Source organism: Cebidichthys violaceus, unplaced genomic scaffold (assembly GCF_023349555.1).
Source record: "Cebidichthys violaceus isolate CVI_PGR_0920_01 unplaced genomic scaffold, fCebVio1.0.p SCAF_5, whole genome shotgun sequence".
NCBI lineage: Eukaryota > Metazoa > Chordata > Actinopteri > Perciformes > Stichaeidae > Cebidichthys > Cebidichthys violaceus.
Genome location: NW_027176705.1, coordinates 10,386,163 through 10,406,387, shown reverse-complemented (window position 1 = coordinate 10,406,387; position 20,225 = coordinate 10,386,163). Strand labels below are relative to the sequence as shown.

At 38.9% G+C, this 20,225-nt stretch overlaps 1 protein-coding gene across 7 annotated transcripts in view; it reads right to left on the bottom strand.

Moving 5' to 3' along the window:
• Positions 1-2,697: 2,697 nt before the first annotated feature.
• Positions 2,698-20,225, bottom strand: part of mical2a (microtubule associated monooxygenase, calponin and LIM domain containing 2a) — a 34,681-nt gene continuing 17,153 nt past the window's right edge. The window contains exons 7-24 of one of the 7 annotated variants that reach the window (XR_011105082.1): positions 20,052-20,152; positions 19,290-19,547; positions 18,581-18,696; positions 18,325-18,451; positions 18,114-18,204; positions 17,393-17,540; positions 15,591-15,808; positions 14,722-14,825; positions 14,442-14,513; positions 14,204-14,338; positions 13,703-13,807; positions 11,850-12,116; positions 10,113-10,220; positions 7,630-7,810; positions 7,462-7,538; positions 5,577-7,375; positions 5,415-5,475; positions 2,698-3,049 (exon numbers count right to left, since the gene is read on the bottom strand). Coding sequence is in view for 5 of the 7 variants with exons in the window: in XM_068731198.1 (XP_068587299.1) it covers positions 6,971-7,375; positions 7,462-7,538; positions 7,630-7,810; positions 10,113-10,220; positions 11,850-12,116; positions 13,703-13,807; positions 14,204-14,338; positions 14,442-14,513; positions 14,722-14,825; positions 15,591-15,808; positions 17,393-17,540; positions 18,114-18,204; positions 18,325-18,451; positions 18,581-18,696; positions 19,290-19,547; positions 20,052-20,152 (2,513 nt within the window). In the remaining 2 variants the exon portion in view is untranslated. Of the gene's footprint in view, positions 7,376-7,461; positions 7,539-7,629; positions 7,811-10,112; positions 10,221-11,849; positions 12,117-13,702; positions 13,808-14,203; positions 14,339-14,441; positions 14,514-14,721; positions 14,826-15,590; positions 15,809-17,392; positions 17,541-18,113; positions 18,205-18,324; positions 18,452-18,580; positions 18,697-19,289; positions 19,548-20,051; positions 20,153-20,225 lie in introns of all 7 variants that reach the window. The other 6 variants (XM_068731199.1, XR_011105081.1, XM_068731198.1 and 3 more) reach the window with 6 other exon arrangements.

Below are 20,225 nucleotides of genomic sequence, written 5' to 3'. Positions count from 1 at the left end.
ATAAAATATTGATTATTTACTCCAGCATCCCAGCAAGTGTCTCCTCCTTTTTGAAGGTTTGTGTTTGACTCTTTAAAGGACGATTTGCGTGAAAGTGCCGAAATAATGACATTATATTTTTAGATTAATGTCCCCCCAGCTTTTCTATTTTTTTTATCTACTTTCACAGCTTCTGCAATTTCAATGCAATTTCAGGCTCTGATTGCTCTATTGCTTGGATGCTAATCATTGTTATCGTATAACTTGTTTTCTATTCTGCTCTTTTTGCATTTAAGGAAAGGTCGTTTCATACAAAAAGAAATGAAAAAGTTACAAGAGGTCAGTAAACAGATTGCACTCCACAAGAGATCCACACACAACAAAATGCAGGGACTGCTGCTTCTGCAGGACTGTTTTATACAATCACACAATTTGGAAATGTTGTCTGAAATTAGTCAGAAGACCAGCTTTGTATTGAAATTCTCTCAAATAAATTGAAATATTTAGTGAACATCAGTCTATCATCTTGTGTATTTATAGCAGTGGTGGGCCGTCACGGCCAGCAAGGCCTTCTCTGCTGGCCTAGATAGTGACAGAATCCCAAAGTTATAGCTATTTTATATATATATATATATATATATATAATTTAATTATTTTTCATAAATACACTACATGTATTCTAAATATTTTTCCCATTAGCTTATTATCTCATTGCATACTCTCTTCCTCAGTTGCGCTGCTTCCAGTGCAGCTTGTTTTAAGTAGAGCTTTTATCCAATCAGATTTCGCCCCTATGCTGTCTCTAAGTAAAGAAATCTGCCCGGAGCCTTTCAGAATTACAAGTGAATCCCTTTGCAGTTTAAGTAATTGGCGACAATATTGTTGATTGTCATAGTCTTCAACCAGTCAGATCATTAGTTTGACATGTTGGGCGTATTCTTTGACATGCCAGAGCCTTCTAGCTGGCCTACAAGTACGTCATTATTAACGCGCGGCTTGATTGGTCAGTGGGCCAGCATGACTGTTGTGAAACTAGCTAGCAGAACTTTGTACTAGTAAGAGTTAAAGTTTAAAGATATGTAAGAAGTTTTTTATGCGACATTACATTTTTAGCGTTTTGACATGTTTGGCGGTGACAATCCCAATATCTACTGCCTCTGTGGAGTGGACATTTTCAGCCCTCAAACGCATTAAAACGTATTCAAGAAATACAAGTGGGGAGGCTCGACTGTCATCACTGGCGTCTATGAATGGAGAAGGACCTCTTGCTGGAACTGAACCACACCGATGTACTGTACAACCGTGGTATTAAACTCTTTGTAAACAAAGAAAGGAGGATGGAGTTTGTCTTTAAATAGTGAACAGCAGCTTTGGTAAATTAACTGCTTTTGTTTTTGTACATCTGCAGTAGCGTGACTACTGTGTTAATTTTTCTATTGTACAGAAATATCAGAAATATCTATCATTGGTCATACCAGACCAAGTGTCTTGAATTAAGCAACAGTTATTTTGTTTGCTAATGAATTCTACTTTTTATTTGTAAGATGAAGAATTTTACACTTCTCATATTTTAGAATCTTAAAGTATTTGTAAGAAACAGACAATAGCTGAAGTTTAAGTGTGTAACATGCAGACTTCATGTGTGAAATTGTTGTGTGTCTGTGTCTTTTTCTAAAATATACAGTCAAGATGAAGGCTGTATGTATTTCCTGCTCTCAAATCCTAAAATCTGCTGGGTGTTGCTGTCAGTACCGAATCAAATATGAAACTGACAGAGGCTAAACTGAACACAAAGTAACAAGTAGCTGCATTAACACCTTAAACAAATCTGAACTTCAGTGTTTTATTTAAAAGATTTCTTTCATAGACTGTGAACAGCTCCGGTCTAAAGAGCTGACACTAATGCAATGACAGAGAAAGAGAGTACAAGAACAATATATGAAAACATAACAGTGTGCACACATTGATAACTTAAAATATTTAAAGCTCACATCTACTTAGAGTTTTAGAATTACAAAGGGTAAAACATATAGAGGTCATCATTAGTGAGATGTACATATTCAATTCAATATCTGGATGTGTTTGTACTATTTTGCCCTTTTAAATGACCCATTCATGAATAAGTTAAGAGAAGTAACACTCGGACTACTTCACATACATGAGGCCAGCTAAATCATTTCCTCTTATATCACAAAGTGCTGCCATCAAACTCTGAGTCAAATTCTTGGTCTTTCTACTCTTTGATTCTTAAAAACTTGAAATTTTATTTAACCAAGCCAGGCGATAATGACTTTCATTCACAATATGAATTCATTTTGTAGAGTCAAGGACTTCTTTTAGTTCACACTCTGAAGTACTATTGTGCAACACTTAAAATAATCTTTTGTACCGAGCAATTTTCACAAGTCAATAGAGGCCTAGCCCTCGCAGCTCCAAGTGCATTCCTCAACAAGACACAGGAGAGCAATTTCCTTTTAAAATGTTAGACTTTCAGGACTAAAGAGGAAACAGGGAAGTTCTCTTTTATTATGTGCTTTACCAACCAGGTTTTAGCCCAGTTATTCAGAGATACAGAGGTGAATTTCTGCTCATGGAGAGAGATGTGAGGGTATTCATGAGTTGTGTTGGTCAAGCTAAGAAAGACTTCACTTTTCTATGGGATCTTTTATTTTAAAGATAACTCTGCAAAAATTATTTAATCAACAAGACAGAAACCAGTTTGATGTACAGACAAACTATGTTTAATAATTAGTTTCAGTCCTTTACTTGACTTTTTATATCGAATCACATTGTAGATTATAGGCAATGAAACTGAACCACCTTAAAATCATTTAAGTCTGATAAACAAAGTTAGATATCAGCCAACAACACAACATTTATTGACAAATACTGTGGCACAAAAAGCAATCCAGGAATCGCTCCACAAAACAAGAATAAATGTTTTACACACTTTCAAGAAGTCAGTATTAATTATAAACAATTATATACAACAACGTCACAAAGACTTCTAATTATTCTTTAAATCTCAGTCCTCAGTGGGTGAAGTGACACCTCACTTGCATGGCAGCTTCTGAGTGAGAAACAAACAGTGTAATGTAAATCACTAGACATGCACACTCTTAACTGCTGCATACAATTTTAAATATGTATCTTAGGTGTATCTTGAAATTGTTACGGATCTTTGAGGTGTTACGTTTAATACAAACAGTACTGGTAATTCATAAAAAGTTCAGAACAAAGAGGAAAAAACATGAATTGGTTCCGGCAGCTGATGCCAGAAATGATCATCAGTCTTTGTATTTATTATATAAACAATAAAATATATTTTTATGTAGCTCATCTCCTTTACTGCATAAGACTCTGATGATTTGCTGGTCTCAACATGTGCTTACTTATTTTAAAATGTAGAGATGTAGGGATTCACTGATACTTTGTAATATGCACACAATAAATGTTATTAAAAAGTTAGGCTCCATCACATGTGCTCATAAAACAAGCTTTTAGAGGCTGAAAAGCTCTTAAGTACTGTCTATAGAACTAGATTTTATTTTGTTGGGGTGGTGTAATGGAAATGGCACAAAAGGAGCATTAGAAGAACAACAAAGATGCACAAACATTATTTATAAATTTAGAGCTGACAAAGGAACAGCACGGCATGGAGAGGATAATTCAGCAACAAAGCTATGTGTTAGTTTGTTGGCTGTCGTGGCGCATTAAGGAGTAGAGCTTTTGGTGCATAAACAGCAACTTCTGGTTTAAATTGTGTTCTCTGCTAAACATCACAGGCCAAAATTACTCAAAATATGCACCCACGAGATCTCATCCTTGACTTAGACAACGTTAATGAGATAAATAAAATAACTCCTGCGGATTTAATACAGTTTAGTTACTGGCATGCACGGACCGGGGGGGCTTTATTCCATTTAGTGTTTGCATATATCTACACTTATGAAGATACAGTAGAATGTATTATCATTAAAATAACAATGGGAGCAAAAGCCATGGTGGAAATGTTAAATGGTGGACATCTTATTTTTTCAAAAGTGTAATTAACCTTCAATATTTACTCTAAAAGCAAAGGAAGAACAGAAGTATCAACAGAATCCAAACTGGTGTTGTAGAGTCAAGGACTTTTTTACAAGTAGAATCATGTATCACAGCAATTTCTTGAGTCAATGGAGGTTCAGTCCTCTGTGCACAAAGTGCATCCCTGAATAGTTTCCAACACAACACATATGTACTTTCCATTTTAAGTTAAGAGGCAGAGAAATGCCACTAATGTGTTTTATAAACCAGGTCAGTTGTGAAGTGAAAATATAAAGTTACAGAGGTCAATGCGCACACTGAAAGAGGTTTCTCTAAATGGTGCTGTATTGAACCTCTAAATGGAAACGTTAAGTGGTTCTTTGCCGTTATTGTCAGATTATCATGAAAATATGACTGTACAAAACATGCCATTGCACAAGCCATGCAAGGTGAGTTTGACAGAACAACTGAATAACTTTGTTTTGTTTTTATTTAAAAGTTAATCAATGTCAAATTCAGAGCATATGATTGAGGGATTGCCTCCCCACGGCTCTCAACATGGCGACAGCTGAGACGGCAGCTAGCAGCTAACGAAGCTAACGGTGTAAACAATGGCAACAGTGCTCACAGAGCTACAGTATTAACCTGGGGGGAACAGAGGAAGGAAGAAAACTCTGAATTCGGCAATTAGTGTATTTTACAACTTTTTGGAACTAATGATTTAAATAAGGACTTTCCAAGTGTTCGTACCTAGAAGTTGATTTACCTAAAAAAGATTAGCTACCATTTGAAAGAGTCCTTGTTCATGTTGGTTACAAATTTAAACAAATAGTATTACTCACCTGGAAAACAGTTCTTGGAAGTTCTCAGAGAAATACAAATTCAATCTGCAAAACCTTGACAACTGCCGGGCAACTTTTGTGATACAATCAAAAGCTCTAGAAGAGAATAGTCCTTTGTGCAAATAGTATTTACCAATAGTTGACAAAACTAACAGAACCAATTTTGATCTGAAAAATATGTTTTGAGAAAAAAAAAAGTTGGAATAAAACCTGATTTGACGTTTCCTTGGTTCTTCTCTTTACAAGTTAGTACTGGTGCGAAAATCAGACTTTAATTTCAGTATTCATACTATTTGAACCACTAGAAAAGTAGGAGGTGGCAGCAATTCAGGGGTTGAACCAGGCTTAGTTAGTACCATTCCAAAAACAGCTGGAGGATCAATGACAAACGCTGAGGCCGCTCATTAGTTATGAGTTTAGTTTTGTCAAAACTTCAAACAAACATTTTTAATCACTTCAGCAATGTCGTTAAGTGACACCAGACACTTTTGGTCAGTCATTTATCATCAGTATCTGGAGACACATCACAAGTATGACGCATGACAACATGACCATGCAGATGATCACCTTTAAAATGTAAATTCTCCTAACCATCCAGCTGGCTCACACTCTTCATAAAAGGCTTCAGCTGAACAAGAGGAAAAGAGAAAAATGAGAACATACAGACACTAATAACGGCTGAAAGCACTAAAGTAGAAAATATTTATGAAAACAAAGTAAAATACTGACATTCATAATGAAGACGATGTTTGTATGTTGGCACCATTACACATGCTGTGTTGATTGTTGTCTTACAGATGTATAAAGTAAAGTCAGTCAGTGTGTGTGAGAACAGTTCTTTGGTATCTTATAACACTGTCAACCAGCTCATAGTGCATGCAGCAGATTAAGTAAATCAACATGACACATTATGTAGCTGACAACAAAGCATAAACATTATATCCAGCACATCACGTTGTAAACACGTAAAATAATGCCTGAAGACTTTGCAAATATAATTTTCAAATATTTTATAAACAAAAATCTTGAGCATGAAGCGCTTCATAAGCATCACTAGATTAGATTAGTGTATCTGAATAGGAAGCAACTGTGTAGCTTCCAGTCAAAGAGGCAACAACATGCTTTACAATTACAGCAAGAGTGGCGAGCACATTCAAACACATCACAACATGCTCACCAGCTTCTATTGTCTACAGTAAATCTGATTCAATCAATCATTTAAGACGTAATTGTCTGTATTGTTATACAGAGAGAGGTTATACAAAATAAAGGGGTGGGGTTTATCACTTTGTTTTCATAGTTTTTCTGAAAGTCAACAGTAGATGGCAGCAAAGTAAAACTAAATACTGAGAGAGAAACTCACCAGACAGATTCTTTGGTTTTATCCATTCAAGAATCAATAAAAACTGCTCATGAAAGTAAACCGAATGGTAAGAGTATAAAAAAAATAATGAGCAAATTGTTGACATGTGCATAAAACACATACACATTAACGAAAAAAAAACAAGAGTACATATGCATAGTCAAAAGAAAACCTGTCTGGTGGTCAGCGTTAACATGAGAGCTGGCATTTTCATGTGACAGTTTACTGATGCGCCAACGAGGCAGTTCCCAAAGATAAAGTGCATCAAGTTAGTCAGTCATAACCTGAGTTAAGCAATTTTAACTGCAGGGTCTATTTTCCAAGACAGTTTGTAAAAAGTTCTACAGCAAAGATGATCTCAGCAGTATCAAGTGCACTGACTGTGGTCTGTTTTCTTTTCATTCTAACTACCTTAAATCTATTTGTTCACCTTATTCTAAGTGTGCAAATTATGTACAGTTTCCACATCAAACACACTGCAAACATATTTGGTGCAGCTTTCATTAAACCCTGTGGTAATTTGCAAAAAAGTTGCATGAGCAACCTACAGTGTCTCTTCTTTGACTGATGCACGAGTACATCCAAGACACTGAGAGCAGTATCATCAAACAAACAAAAAAGGATAGTAAAACAATACAAAAGGTGCTTGTGCACGGCTACAAATGGTATAATGACAAGAACTCTCCTGCTAATGTGCACCCCAGCCACATACTTAATGGCATTTGTAGTCAAATATTAACAGCTGGAGTCTGCTGAGCGTCTAGATGAGCCTGTGCCCTATATGCTCCTGCAGCCACAGCAGTAGAGCCTGTAGAGAGCTGGGCCCATCAGGCACAGCCTCTGAGGACATCTGCAGCAGTACCTCTTGTAGAACAAGCAGCAGGGGCAAGCTCATACTCAGTAGCTCGTACAGGAACGCATAGTCTTGGGCATTGTCCCTCAGGTGGCCGGCGAGGGCCTGTGCTGTACTGCGCACACGATGGGACAGATACCCGGGGGCGTTACACACAGCACGAATCACACTCAGGGGCCGGCTCAGGTGTTTCCTCATGAACGAGCTGAAGATACCTGCTGAGGATTGACTCTGCAGGTCTGCTGTGCTGCTGGACTCCAAGCTCTGTCCATCATCAACACATCGCTCCTGAGTTCCAGCTCCAGAAAGATCCTAAGACAGACGACAGAGGAGTTCAATATCTTTCAGTAAATATTGCTAGAATAAGATGGATACTTTTAGAAATGCAAAGGACTCACTGAGCGCAGAGAAAAAGTCCTCTGTAGGTTTGTCCCATTGTTGCGTTGATCAAAATGAAGTTTGCAGTACAATTTTCCTGTAAGATTACAGCAAAGTGTCAGTACAAAGTAGATTTATTAGTAAAATCTGGATTCAATTCTGACTAGATAATATCGAATGACACATACCCTGTTCAGAGTCGAAGGCATGTGCTCCCTGACGCAGGGCAGAGCTGCAGGTGGAACAGCGGAAACATTCCCTGTGGAAGTAGAGCCCCTCGGCACAGACCCGCTCCACCATATAAACACGCCTCTCGCATGAGTGACACTTGTCACCCGACGGGGGGAACGCCCTTCGTACTGAGCCGCCCTGGGAAACAGAGTACAGGCAGAGTGATAAGCACTAATGTCAAATGTCATTGTAACTAAAGCTTAAACACTGACCTTAATCCTTCAGATAGCATTTACCACTACTTAAACCCAGGTAATTAAATACTTAGATCATAAACATAAGATTGCCTAAACAACCGAAACAGCACATTCATGAAGATGGAATATGCAAACTCTCTTTACAATTTATGGCACAAAAACAAATTCCTCTATACATTCCTTCACCAGAAAGCCTTTGTGACTATTGAATATGTTTAATCTAGTTGTAATTCTGAATGTTTAACTCTTTAAGTCTTAACCTGTATTCTACATACCTGTTTTTTTTGCTAACAAGTACACCTCGATTTTCTTTTTCCAAGACTATACGTTCATGTTGAATATTTTTTACAGGTCACATAGCTTTTGCCAGAAACTCTGTGTTGAATGAGTTACACTTGGAGGTGTTGGCATGTGTAGAAACACAGGTGGTATTACATGCAGGAAGAGTGACAATGTGAGAAGATCAGGAACACACAGTCATTTCAATGAATGCTTTTCTTGTCAGTGTCACCCACTGGTTCTAATATCATCTTGGGGATATTTTGAGTGACAGTTGAGGTGATGGCGAGGTCCATGAGACTCTGTGTCTGGGGTCATTTTCAGGGAGGGTGACTGTTGTCTTCCCCTTAAAGTCTACAGCCTCAGACTCATTTGCAACTGCTCACTAATATTTTAGCCAAGAGGAAAACATCATTAAGGGAAGCAAGTAAGATAATTAATAAAGGAGATAATCAAAATGAGAATGTTTGTCATGTCTAAATTGTTTCTCAATTGCTTTTCAGCAATGAAATTTGATCCTAACACTGGGTACCAGGAGTTGCTCTTTTATATTAAACTGTGACATCTGGCTGTTGAGTTAGAGCAGGCTGTTTGGGTTGGGTGGAGCCGAGGAACACACAAAGTGCCTCCACAAGAACGCACACTTCTCTTCTGTGAGGACTGCTGGTAATTAAAAGCACACGGGGCAGAAACAGCAGTTAAAAGCAAATCTCTCATGCAAAGCAGCAGCCCTAACGCATAAATATGTCTATTATAATTAAGAAAGTACATGACAACAATGTAAATCTTGGGCTTTGATGTTTGTTTTTTAAGCTGTTTTAGAACGGGCCCTCTGCATGCTGCCTTTAGGATGACTAAGATATGTTGAGCCTTCACAGCTGAAACAAATATTACATCATGCACATGAGCTCTTTTTGCCAGATGATTAGGTACACCTAGAACTGATACAACAAAGCTAGTCTAATACTACGACAGATTTAACTTCATCGAGTTGTTAAGTGTTCAGTGTTTGTTGCAGCGTTTTAGAGAGCTGTTCACGTAACGTGCTATAGCGATTGATGTAGCAAACCTTTTCGCTTTTTCACAGTTGCTTAGTTACACATCCAGTAGTGACGGAAAACCACCATCATTCACTTCGAGTCATGTTTCTGGTCACCTGATGAATGTTAATCAAATATCCCCTTTCTTTTCGCTCGGTTTTTGGTCTCCAGTAACTCCTCTATGTTCATCAGCTAATTGCAATCTGTGTCTATCTGCTGTTTGGTAGTCATCAGGTGGATTTCTTTAGCTTTTTCACTGAAACAGCGGCTTGCTGTGGCCAAAGTTCACGCTACAAGAGCAGTGAGAGTGAATCAAAACACTAAAGTTATGGACCAAACATCTAAACAATGTGCTGAAACTCACTATAAGATAAGATAAGATATACTTTATTGTCCCGCAGGGAAATTGGTCTCGGGCTCCAAGCCACTGCATTAAACGATACACTTGCTATAAAGCCCTGTAAAGGGGAGAAGAGCCGCAGATTCAGGAATTAATTCTCTAGGTTCATCAATATGAGCCCCTTTTGACCCCTATCACATTGTTTTAATGTTGTCATTTGATACAGTGTTATTATAAAATAAAATATAGTCACTTTAAGTGTCACCTTGATGAAACAAAGTCATTGCATTATTATGACAGAATTCCCTGCATCTAGACAGACGAGGGAGAAAATTGGCTGGATGTATCACTGGTGATGCCAAACATAACATGTTTCCACATGCAAATAAACACACACACACACACACACACACACACACACACACACACACACACACACACACACACACACACACACACACACACACACACACACACACACACACACACACACACACACACACACACACACACACAGTGTGAAGGGCAGGTAGAGCAAAAGACAAGGCCAGGGTGGCGTCACACACCAAGCTTGAGATAGTCACCTTGAGTTCAGCAGAGCTGTCTGATGAGAACAACCCACTAAGATGAACAGCTTTTTCCTTTATACTCTTTGAGTGAAACTCTCTAGCCTGTTGTGTCTGAGCTTTTTTCTGCAGGATGACACAGGATGAAAAGAAAAGCCATGAGTCTGGCCTCCTCAGTACAGTGAGACACATTCTCCCGCTAACAAATGGAGCTTTCTGTGTGTAGACATAATTAGGCAGACTAATAACCATTTGATAAGCAGTGCACAGTTAAATGATGAAAGACCTTTCTGTTCTGCTTTCCCAATAACAAGCAGGATTTGACAGCTAAGTGTGTAGACTACTGCTGGGCCGAGAACAATAACGTCGGTGTCTGGAAAGAAAGCTGCCTTATTACGTTAATTTCACACCCCACTTGATGTGGTTACTCATACTGTACTGGAGCAGAAAACCGAGACAGCCACAAAGACCTGGCACAGAAATCAGAGACAAGTATGTCGGTTCAGCCCAAAAAATACATATACATTAATAAATCCCATAGTGAAGTATGGACTCGTCAACGCCAAAATACAAAGCACATCAATTAAAAGGATAATCATAAAATGTTAGATCATTGTAAAAGCTTTATGAACAAAGTTGGATTATCTACACACTGATAATACAGCAGTGGACAAAATAATGAAAACACCAATTTAAAGGAATATTTCCCCTTTTCACTTTGTTGGAGTTAAAGGATCAATACTCTCATGTCAGCACGTATAGTTTGGAGCCAGAGCCAGAGAGCGATTAGACTAGCTGAACACAGACTACACAGACTAGCTAATCACCTCCTGGCTCCTGCTCTGTACTTAACACACAGACAGCAGTATCTTATCATCTAACTCTCGGCAAGAAAGTGTATAAGCAAATTTTCCAAAAATGCCAAACTATTCCTTTGTAATTATAACTAAACACTGTTACTCTACATACAGTATATGCCAGTTAGCAGCTTTTTCCCAGCTGTAAAAGAAGCATGGCAACCATGAAAGAAGCATGAAACATTTCACAGAGTGTTAAAATTGCAGGTTCATCTGTCAAGAAAACTGAAAATGTTTCAATATGTAAGAATACAAAGAAGTCCCATAAATCATGACCATGTAAAAACGCAGACAAGCTGCAATGACAAAGAGGAGCAGTGGTCACAAAAACAATCCATTTTTTATGGCAGGTTTTTCCAATAGTGAATTGGTAGAAATGTATTTTGTTTGTTTTCATTATTTTAAGAAAATGGATGAGATGCTTCAATATTTCACACATCACCACTGTTCTCAACAAAAAAAACTCACTAATTGATTTGATAAGGAAACAGTTTTGCAGATCTAAGCCAAGGCAAGCAGGCTTTTGGCAAATCTGAATAATAAAAATAGCTTATTTGCAGACGTAAACCAGTGCCTGCAGCCCGGTCCTGGCCGACCTGTTCCACACAGACTCTGACTGGCCAGTAATCCGCCTGTGTGCCTGTCTCAGCTCGTGGCCAGGTCTGTAGGCCTGCTCTTGCCATTTTCGTCAGGCTTGATAATTAAGGGGCTGCCTTCACCCTCTGCCTACACATTACACAAGCCTAAATGTATAATCAGGGTATGATATATAATCAACATTCACTCAGGGGCATTTTTGGGGATGAGGTCATGCAACAATCACAAGGGTTTGAAAAGAGAACAGAGAAGAAGTTAAATATATGAAGGAGGAGATAGTTGATAAACAGATAGTGATCACCTCAGAGACGTGTTCGTCCACCTCCCTGAGGCGCTGCAGCACTCTTGACATGAAATGGATTGCCGAGTGGCAGGAGGGAGAAGAAGCAGGGGGGTCTGCACTCTCCGGCTGAGGCTGGGGCTTCGTCTCAGCGTGCGTCCGATCAACATGTCTGAGCTTCACTACTGAAAATGGATGCAGGGACTCAGGCTGGAGCTGAGGTTTGGGCAGAGTCTTTGGAGGCAGGCGCACTAAGTGTTCTGCTGCTTTTCTGATACTGACCTCAAACTGAAAGGGATAATATACAGTAGTGCACATGTGAGCTGTGGTTTAGCTCCTCATCAAGCAACCAAACTATGAAACTTGAATTCACTTAAAGGCTGTAGAACCACACAGGTGGTTTTTGTTTTAGCCCATTAACTACAAATCATCAAAGTCATGCCAGCACAGCATTAAAACCACAGTGAATATTCTGTCTGCTTCATGTTTTGCCAGAGTTATGTAATATGAAATGGTAATTAAGCAGGTTGTTTTTAAAACTTTCTTCTAGGGGTAGTCAAGAACTGAAGGGGCAGTCTGACATCTGAGACCTTCGAATCTACAACCAATAGCTACATTTAACTCAGAGAAACTGTTAAATTCACATTATGCTTTTTTACACTTATGTTTGCTTTTGTTTATCTTGTTGGGTATGATTTCTACTTAATTCAAATGTTTTAACTTTAGCCAGCTCATTCTCAGGGCATCAAATACTGGCAGTTTGACGCACCCCTGGGTTTCTAAAATACAGACGCACAAGGCATGCTTTAGCATCAGAGATGCATCTGGCTTTCAAGTGTCTACCATGTAAACCCATCTGCATCATTAATAGATTGTAAGAGAAAACGCTCTGGGAGTGTGGGAGGGGAGCCAAGCGACAAACCGTCAGCATGTGACGAGTTGGGATGAGAATGTGTTGCTTCAGCAACTGCAAAGCTCTTTAAGAGGAATATGAATTTTTGTCTGGATTGTTTGGATAAATGGGCAGATATTACATCAGCATATCCTGTGTTTCTGATCACCAGACATAGTTACAAAAAATATTTACAAAAATCCTAAGTGGAATGTGAACCTGGTAATTAAGCAAAAATCAAAACACACAACTGATTAAGTAATTCAAAAAAAATTAAAAAGTGAGTTAAGATCAGTCACACTTGCATTGACAAGTGCTTATTTTTCTTTACCAATTTTAATAAAAAAAATGAATCATCACCATTGTGTGAATATGCTAGCATCAATAAAGCCAATTTCCTTTCATATCAACTTTGTCAAAATTGAATGTGAATTCTTTTGAGTTTTAAAAAAGAAACTTTGTACTGCTGTCCAAATATTAACTTTATTTCCAAAAGAGGTAGTTTGCATTGTTTACTGGATTAAGTACATATATAACTGTGTATTTACTTGAGTTTTCATTCTTATTTAGTTTCTGGTGTGAAATGAGGGTCCAAGTCAGTCAAGACTACAGAATGTTAAACCAAGTAGGGTTGTTTAAATATCCAAGAAAGACAGAAACTCCTATTTTAGGTAAATTATACATTTTCAGCATAACATGGGTTGTTTATGTGTACATGCTGTATATAGTACAGTGTGTACACATAAACATGACATACATGTCTGTATGTGTGTGTGTGTGTGTGTGTGTGTATGTTTGATTGACTTTTCTCATGTACCATACATATGTCTTGGGACAGTAGGACAGAATTAGCATACAAATAATCTTCTACTTTACATGAAGCTTTACAGACTGTCACTAGTTTTAAAGACTGTCCTGATGCCTTTGACTACTGCTTGTACAGTTTGTGTGTCTAAACTGCCGTCTAGCGGCTCCACACTACCTGCATCTCAGGAGGAGGTTTAGGTGGGATCGGAGGCCTGAGTTTAATGTGCAGACCCTCAGCCAGGTCAAGAGTCTGAAGCGGGGAAGACTCCTCACAGTCTGACTGAGATTTTGCAGAAAGGTTAGGAAGACCGTTAATAAAAAGGCACAGAAATAGAAAAGGGTGAAAAGAATGAATGCTGGGAAAAACAGACAAGAATAGACTTTGTAGAATTAGCAAAAGGAAAGTTTTGTCAGATTAAAACTGCTGACTGCTGTCAGAGCTCCAGCTCACAACAAGTTAAAAACATATTTATGATCCATGAAAAAGAAGGCAAATAGCCCCTTTTAACTATATTTATGAAGAAAAGATGTACAAAGTATTTCTGTTGATAAATAAAAACATATATACAGTATATTCACACATATGCACTTAATTACAGCACAACAATGAAAACGATAACCATAGTACAATAAATAAATATATTTTTGAATCTATGGGGCTAAAACGTATTTTTACCTGTTTTCTCCGGACGGTGTGGCTTTGTGTGCTTTCAAACTTGGCCAGCAACTGAGTAGCCATTGAGCGCACTTTGTTTTCCTTGGGCTCTCGGTCCTCTCGCACTGCAGAGCCATTACTCGACAGATTGGTGGCCTGACGAGAGTCGGGACAACAGACAAGATCCTACATCAAGATCAATAGAATTTTCTTCTACATGTTAAGTTTGAAATTACAAGTAGGTAGTTGAACAACAAACCTCCTCCAGATAACTGCAAAATTTCCGCCTCCTTTTGTAAATGGGATCTGTACTGTCTGACTTCTTTTCATCCTGTAAAGCACAAGGAAAGACTGAATATCCAACGGTCAAAGGAAGGGGAGCTTCAAGCCAAAAAACCGACTGGGAACAATATATTGTCCTTTTAAACGCATCTAACAATGACATGCTGTATGTATATAGAAAGAGTCCCTTATGAACTGGAAATAAAAATATTGGGAGTCAGAGAACATCAGATTGAAACATTTCAGTGTGGAGTTACCTTCGGTACCCGTTTCCTGGGCAGAGCAAGGTTGAGCACATTATTATTACTTCTGACTTCCTTAGATGGATAATCTTCATTGTTTTCATCCACTCCTCTGGAACCTGCAGTATAACATGTGGCTGCATTAGAGTTGTCATACTTTCCACAGGTTACAGCCATAAATGTCAGATAATATCAATGAACAATGACTATGTAGATTAGGAAAGTCATATAAGTGGTCTGAAAAAAGAGAGTTACTGCATTTGTGTAGAGCAATGTTCCACCAAAAAAAACAAAAAAAAACGTAGGCCCCGATCACACAGAGACGCGTCGCTACAGGCACGGTCACTTCAAAGCTTATTGAATTTCTCAGCTGCATGTCAGAGAAAGGTGAATGGCTGGCCGACGTTAAATAAAACAACAAAGTATACTGTAGGTAAGCATTACATATCCTTTCAGTAGAGACAGGCAGCTGTTTTAATGTTGTCAAGACTCCCAGACTACAGAAGTCCACAGCTCTGGTACAGACACACATTCCTCTCATGCCACCATACTTGACTAATAGCACTGCACAACACACACATTTTTAGAGGAAACCAAATGGAATTTGATACATTCTCTCTCACTGGAACTTTGGTTTTCTAAACATTTTAATCATAGAATAAATTGAACCAGAAACAGGGAAGACAAGATAAGACAACTATAGAGTTGATTACAATACAGTAGAGTAGAGAAAAGTCAAGTCCAGTCGAGCAGAGTAGAGTCGAATAGAGTCAAAAAGGGTAGAATAAAGTCAACTAGAGACAAATGGAATTGAGTAAAGAACAGTTGAGTTGTATATAATAAGAGTAGAGTAGAGCAGAGTAGAGTAGAGTAGAGCAGACTACCTGAGGTGGTAGAGGTGTGCCACGCAGGTAGAGGTGTGCCACGCAACAGCTCGTAGAACTTGGACAGGTAGGTGATCATCATGGTCTTATCCAGCTCCTGATCAGGACTCAGCTCCTTCACAGATGTGAATGATCGGATCCCAAATTCACGCTCACTGATGTCAAAAGCCAGCTGGAGGTTTGCAGAGTGGTCTTCCTTGTTTAATGAGTCAAAATCTCTGATGGAATAAGATAGTAATGGTGGCTTGAGTGAGAGGACAGTAATAAAGAAAGATTCTGAGTACATATGTCATAGTTACTGTTTCAGCCATAGTAGGGTTTAAATGTTTATTGTGAAACCATTGTTTGCATTTCCACTGATCATTCTGCCATGCATACATAATGATATTTCTTTAATTAGAGGTTCTTTTAACATATGTTTACTTCTTATTGTTTCTAAAATGCTGACTTTCCAGTATCATGACCAGCAGAATTGCCCTGAATAATGAGGCAGGAATGTAACAGTGGGGTTTGAAAGGCTGAGATTCTTTAAAGGATTATTTCTTGACTTCCATTTCATGTAGGCGTCAGGTGACTGATGTTGGGCAGAGTGTAAGATAATATGCACACTGATATGAAAACAGTTGAGGTAAGCTCAATGGAATGACTTTATACTGAAACTTAACTTGCTCAATCTATTTTAAGGCCTGCAGAAGAACTTGTTTCTCATATTGCAGGAGAAAATGGCTGCAAACTACTTGCCAGAAAAAAACAGCTCTGACGTCTTTACCTACACCGACGGTGTGCAGACACCATCAGAAATAATGTAAAGAGGGAGACAGTAACCTAGCAGCAGCTCACACAGACGTTGGTGTTAATCTCTAAGTACAGAGGCTTGCTCTTTCTTGCTTTCTTTCTTTTCTACGAACCTGCTCAACTCTCTGCAGACAGGCATGCATATGGAGGAGGGAAGGGGAAAAATGCCAGTAGTTCCTGGAAACTTACAGGACCACATGAAATTGTAGTGGCATGTGGTGAGGTATGAAGGCAATAATTAAAGAGTGAGAGGATATAATTAGATCTGTAAATGTACTAATCTACAGTTGCATTGGCTAATTCCATGCAGTGCAAGGCAGTCTAACTCTAAAAAGTGGAAACTAAAGCACGGTTTCTGTTTTTTTATGGAGGATTTTGTCCGAAAAGTGGGTGCAAAAGTACACCAAGTACCACATGAGTAGTTTTTCTCCATGGCTCTAGATAAACAGACAGGAAGGACCATTATTTAGAATTAAAGACTACTCAATAATATATTTAGAGGATCCACATTAATAAAAGGTACTGGAATAACCAGTATTTATTTCAGTTGAGTTGATAATCTCACTTAAAACGTAAAAACGTGTGAAATGTACACAGCTGCCCTCTAAAAACTCCTCTGTTTGCACTGTGTACTACCAGCTATGTGTACGTAAAAGACAGCTATGTATGAAGTCTTCTTCACATCTATCAGCACTCTAAAAAGGGTTGAGTGTTTTAGTTGTGAGGAGGTGGAGAGCGCAGCAGAAAACACACATTGATAAAAGAGTTGTTCTCATGCCGAACATAGTTAACACACCCATAAGGAATAAATTCCTCTCAACTAGATGTTATGTAAAAAATGGGGCAGAGTTCATTTGAAAAAAACAACAACACAACAACACATTTGTCAATGTGAATGTATGTCTGCATTTAATACTGTAAAGAGATAAGATGATATTGACTGGTTTTAGATGGAAAGATGCAGCGCTGCAGGCTGCTAGTGATTTAAGTTGATGTGTGTTACGTACATCAGTTGGGGTTTCAACCTGTGGATGAGGGCGCAGAGAGCGATACCGCTTTTCCAAGAAGACGTCAAGTCTGTTATCGTCACATTCCTGTAGCCCTCGGTCTGTGTCTGGCACCAGGTAAGCAGCCTCGCCGGTCTGATCTCTGACTCTACAACAGAAACATGGCAAGTTAGACTTTTCAAAAAAACACTGCAGTTCTTCCTCAAATAACTTCTGACTTTAATGCATGTTGTGTTAGAAAATCTAGACCCTCAGAGCGGCTGAAGAGGATATGATGTCACAAGCATGGACCAACACATGGCGTGCCAGTAAATAAGGTCATGACAGATGTGGTGCTGAGGTATGTACACATCTTTGCCATTTCTGTCTGGACATGTACTTCCTCGCAGCCTTTGATGACTCAAGAGTTACTTCAGTTGAACAGCTCAGTTCAACATGTAGAGCTTTTGTGTTACTGTTAATAAGTATATATTTTTTTAATACAAATGCAGGGTCCTTTTAAACAGGGACGTAAAGTAATGTTGAACTTGAAGAACAAGATAACTGTGTGGGACACCCGGCAGCTCTTCTTTAAAAACTTTCTCTGTTGATCATATGAGGATTCTTTCAAAGTAACAGAAGAGTGGAAACCCCAATCAATCAGTCAGATTCTACTTAATAATATAAAGAAGGGTCAGCAAATCTGTGGTTTGAACTACAGATCCTGTCTAGTTAGATTTACCTCGTCTGCAGAGATTGACAGGCCGACGTATGGTAGCAGCACGCTCCAGAGAGCAGGAATTCAGCTCTTTGCTGATGAGCAAGTGACGCACCTGAAACAGGAAGGGAAGGGAAAACAATTACAACCAAGACAATCATGAAGTTGTATTTTTGTGATAAAAATGGATGGATAGATTGAGTGTTATATTGCCACAGTGAGTACTCCCTCTCACCTGGTGTGGCCTGACACAAGAGGAGTTGAGGTTGGGGTATCGAGTCCCAGGGTCTATGGTGTACTGATCAAAATTTTTGGCAATGTTTTCAGTTGTTGTCTGTGGAAGTAGCCTGTAAATACTCTCCCTATAGAAACCCAAAGAAACACATGCAATATACATGGTGTTATTTCCAACGGTATCGGATGACGTAAATATGAAAACACACACTTTTATATTTCTAAGACATACAATGTGTGTGTGCGTGCGTGCGTACCTCTCTGCCAGCACTTCCAAAGCTGTCCGACCCTGAGCCCAGCTGTTTACCATCCAGGCTGTGTCAAAGGCAGCCAGGAAGCCTCTGGCGCAACCTGTTCCCATGGGCCAGAAGGGCTGCACAGGAACACATAATATGTATATGAATATACGTGTCAGCATACGAGAGGAGACAAAACAACATCAACATCTACATACTTTAAATACTTTTAAAACAAAATCACCATTGCAAATATTGTGAGTATAGACTGCAAGCAAAACAACACATTACAGGTGATCTAACAGAGACAGACATTACTTAATATACATTGAATGAGACAAGCATTACATTATTAAGGCTCACAAAGTGATGCTTAATTACAGTGCAAAATGGAGAGATGTTTGTTTTTGTGAAGGCGTAACACCCACCCAGCCATAGCCATGTTGAGAGGCATTTGGATGTTCTGTATATGCTCTGAATTCTGAGTTCAGCACATTTAACATGTTTGTAAGTATAGTGCTTGTCACTGTGAGCTTCAGGACCACCACAATTATCCAAGTGCTCAGCTGTGTGCATACTGGCAACATCATCATCAAGAATGAGTTAATATACAAAGAGGTAGAGCAGCGCACAGACTGAAAAAGGAACATCAACAACAGTTGCCAGCATCACAAAGGACCTTTTGAGTTTTTACAGTGCTATTGACTTAATAGGTCTTGCCCTTCTTTACCTCTAGCAGACTGTCGCCAACCAGTGCCACCAGCAGCTGGTGTCCAGATCTCTCCCTGACCAGAGCAGCGTTCTCAGAGGCGTACATGCTTGTGAAGTCAAACATTGCTACATCTGGCTGCCCGCAGTGGTTCATGGCAAAATCCAGTGTGGGAAGTTGGTAGTTGGTGCCAAAGTCAGCAGCCTCTCGGGCGTAGCAAAGAAGAGCTTCCTGGTTGACATTTTCACTGCTCAGCAGCATCTGGGTGTCTATGTAATCCTGTTGAACAGAAGCATGACTGTCAGGAGAAGTTCACACCGACTAAGTCTGAGCTTACCAAGATTATTTTCTTTATGATCTGTTCCCTTAGAGAGTTTTTTAGTAATGCTAAAGTTTAATCATTTTTATTATCTTACACATTTAGATATACAGTACAAAAGGGCTTTTATGAGTACAGATTGTGGACACAATACACTGAAATGAATACAACTAGCCTGGTTGTAGACCACTACAACTACGCTAACCCACATCAACAAGAGAATACGTCTGATTATCAGGTTGTATGCAATCAAAACTAATGCAATCATTGGCTGTCATGCTATTTATCTCACAACCTAAAGAGTTAAAGGGCTGTTGCATTTGATTGCATTATTGATTCGTTGTTATTATGATAAAATTAACAAAACTACGTAAAAAATTAGTTGTTAAAAACAAAAAATGAAAAGTGAAAATACGACTGTGAAAAAAGGACACTACGGATCCCTGAGCACATGTTCTGCTTACATTAATGACGACTCCCTTGTCCAGCAGGCTCTGTTTCTTGGCAGTCATGACAAAGTAATGGGTGTTGTCCTTGTAGTACACAATGTTCTCCAGATCGATACCTGCAGCAAATTACATGGTTTGAGAATGACCGAAAAAAACTTTAAAAGCACCAAAGTGGCATCAAATTGTTAT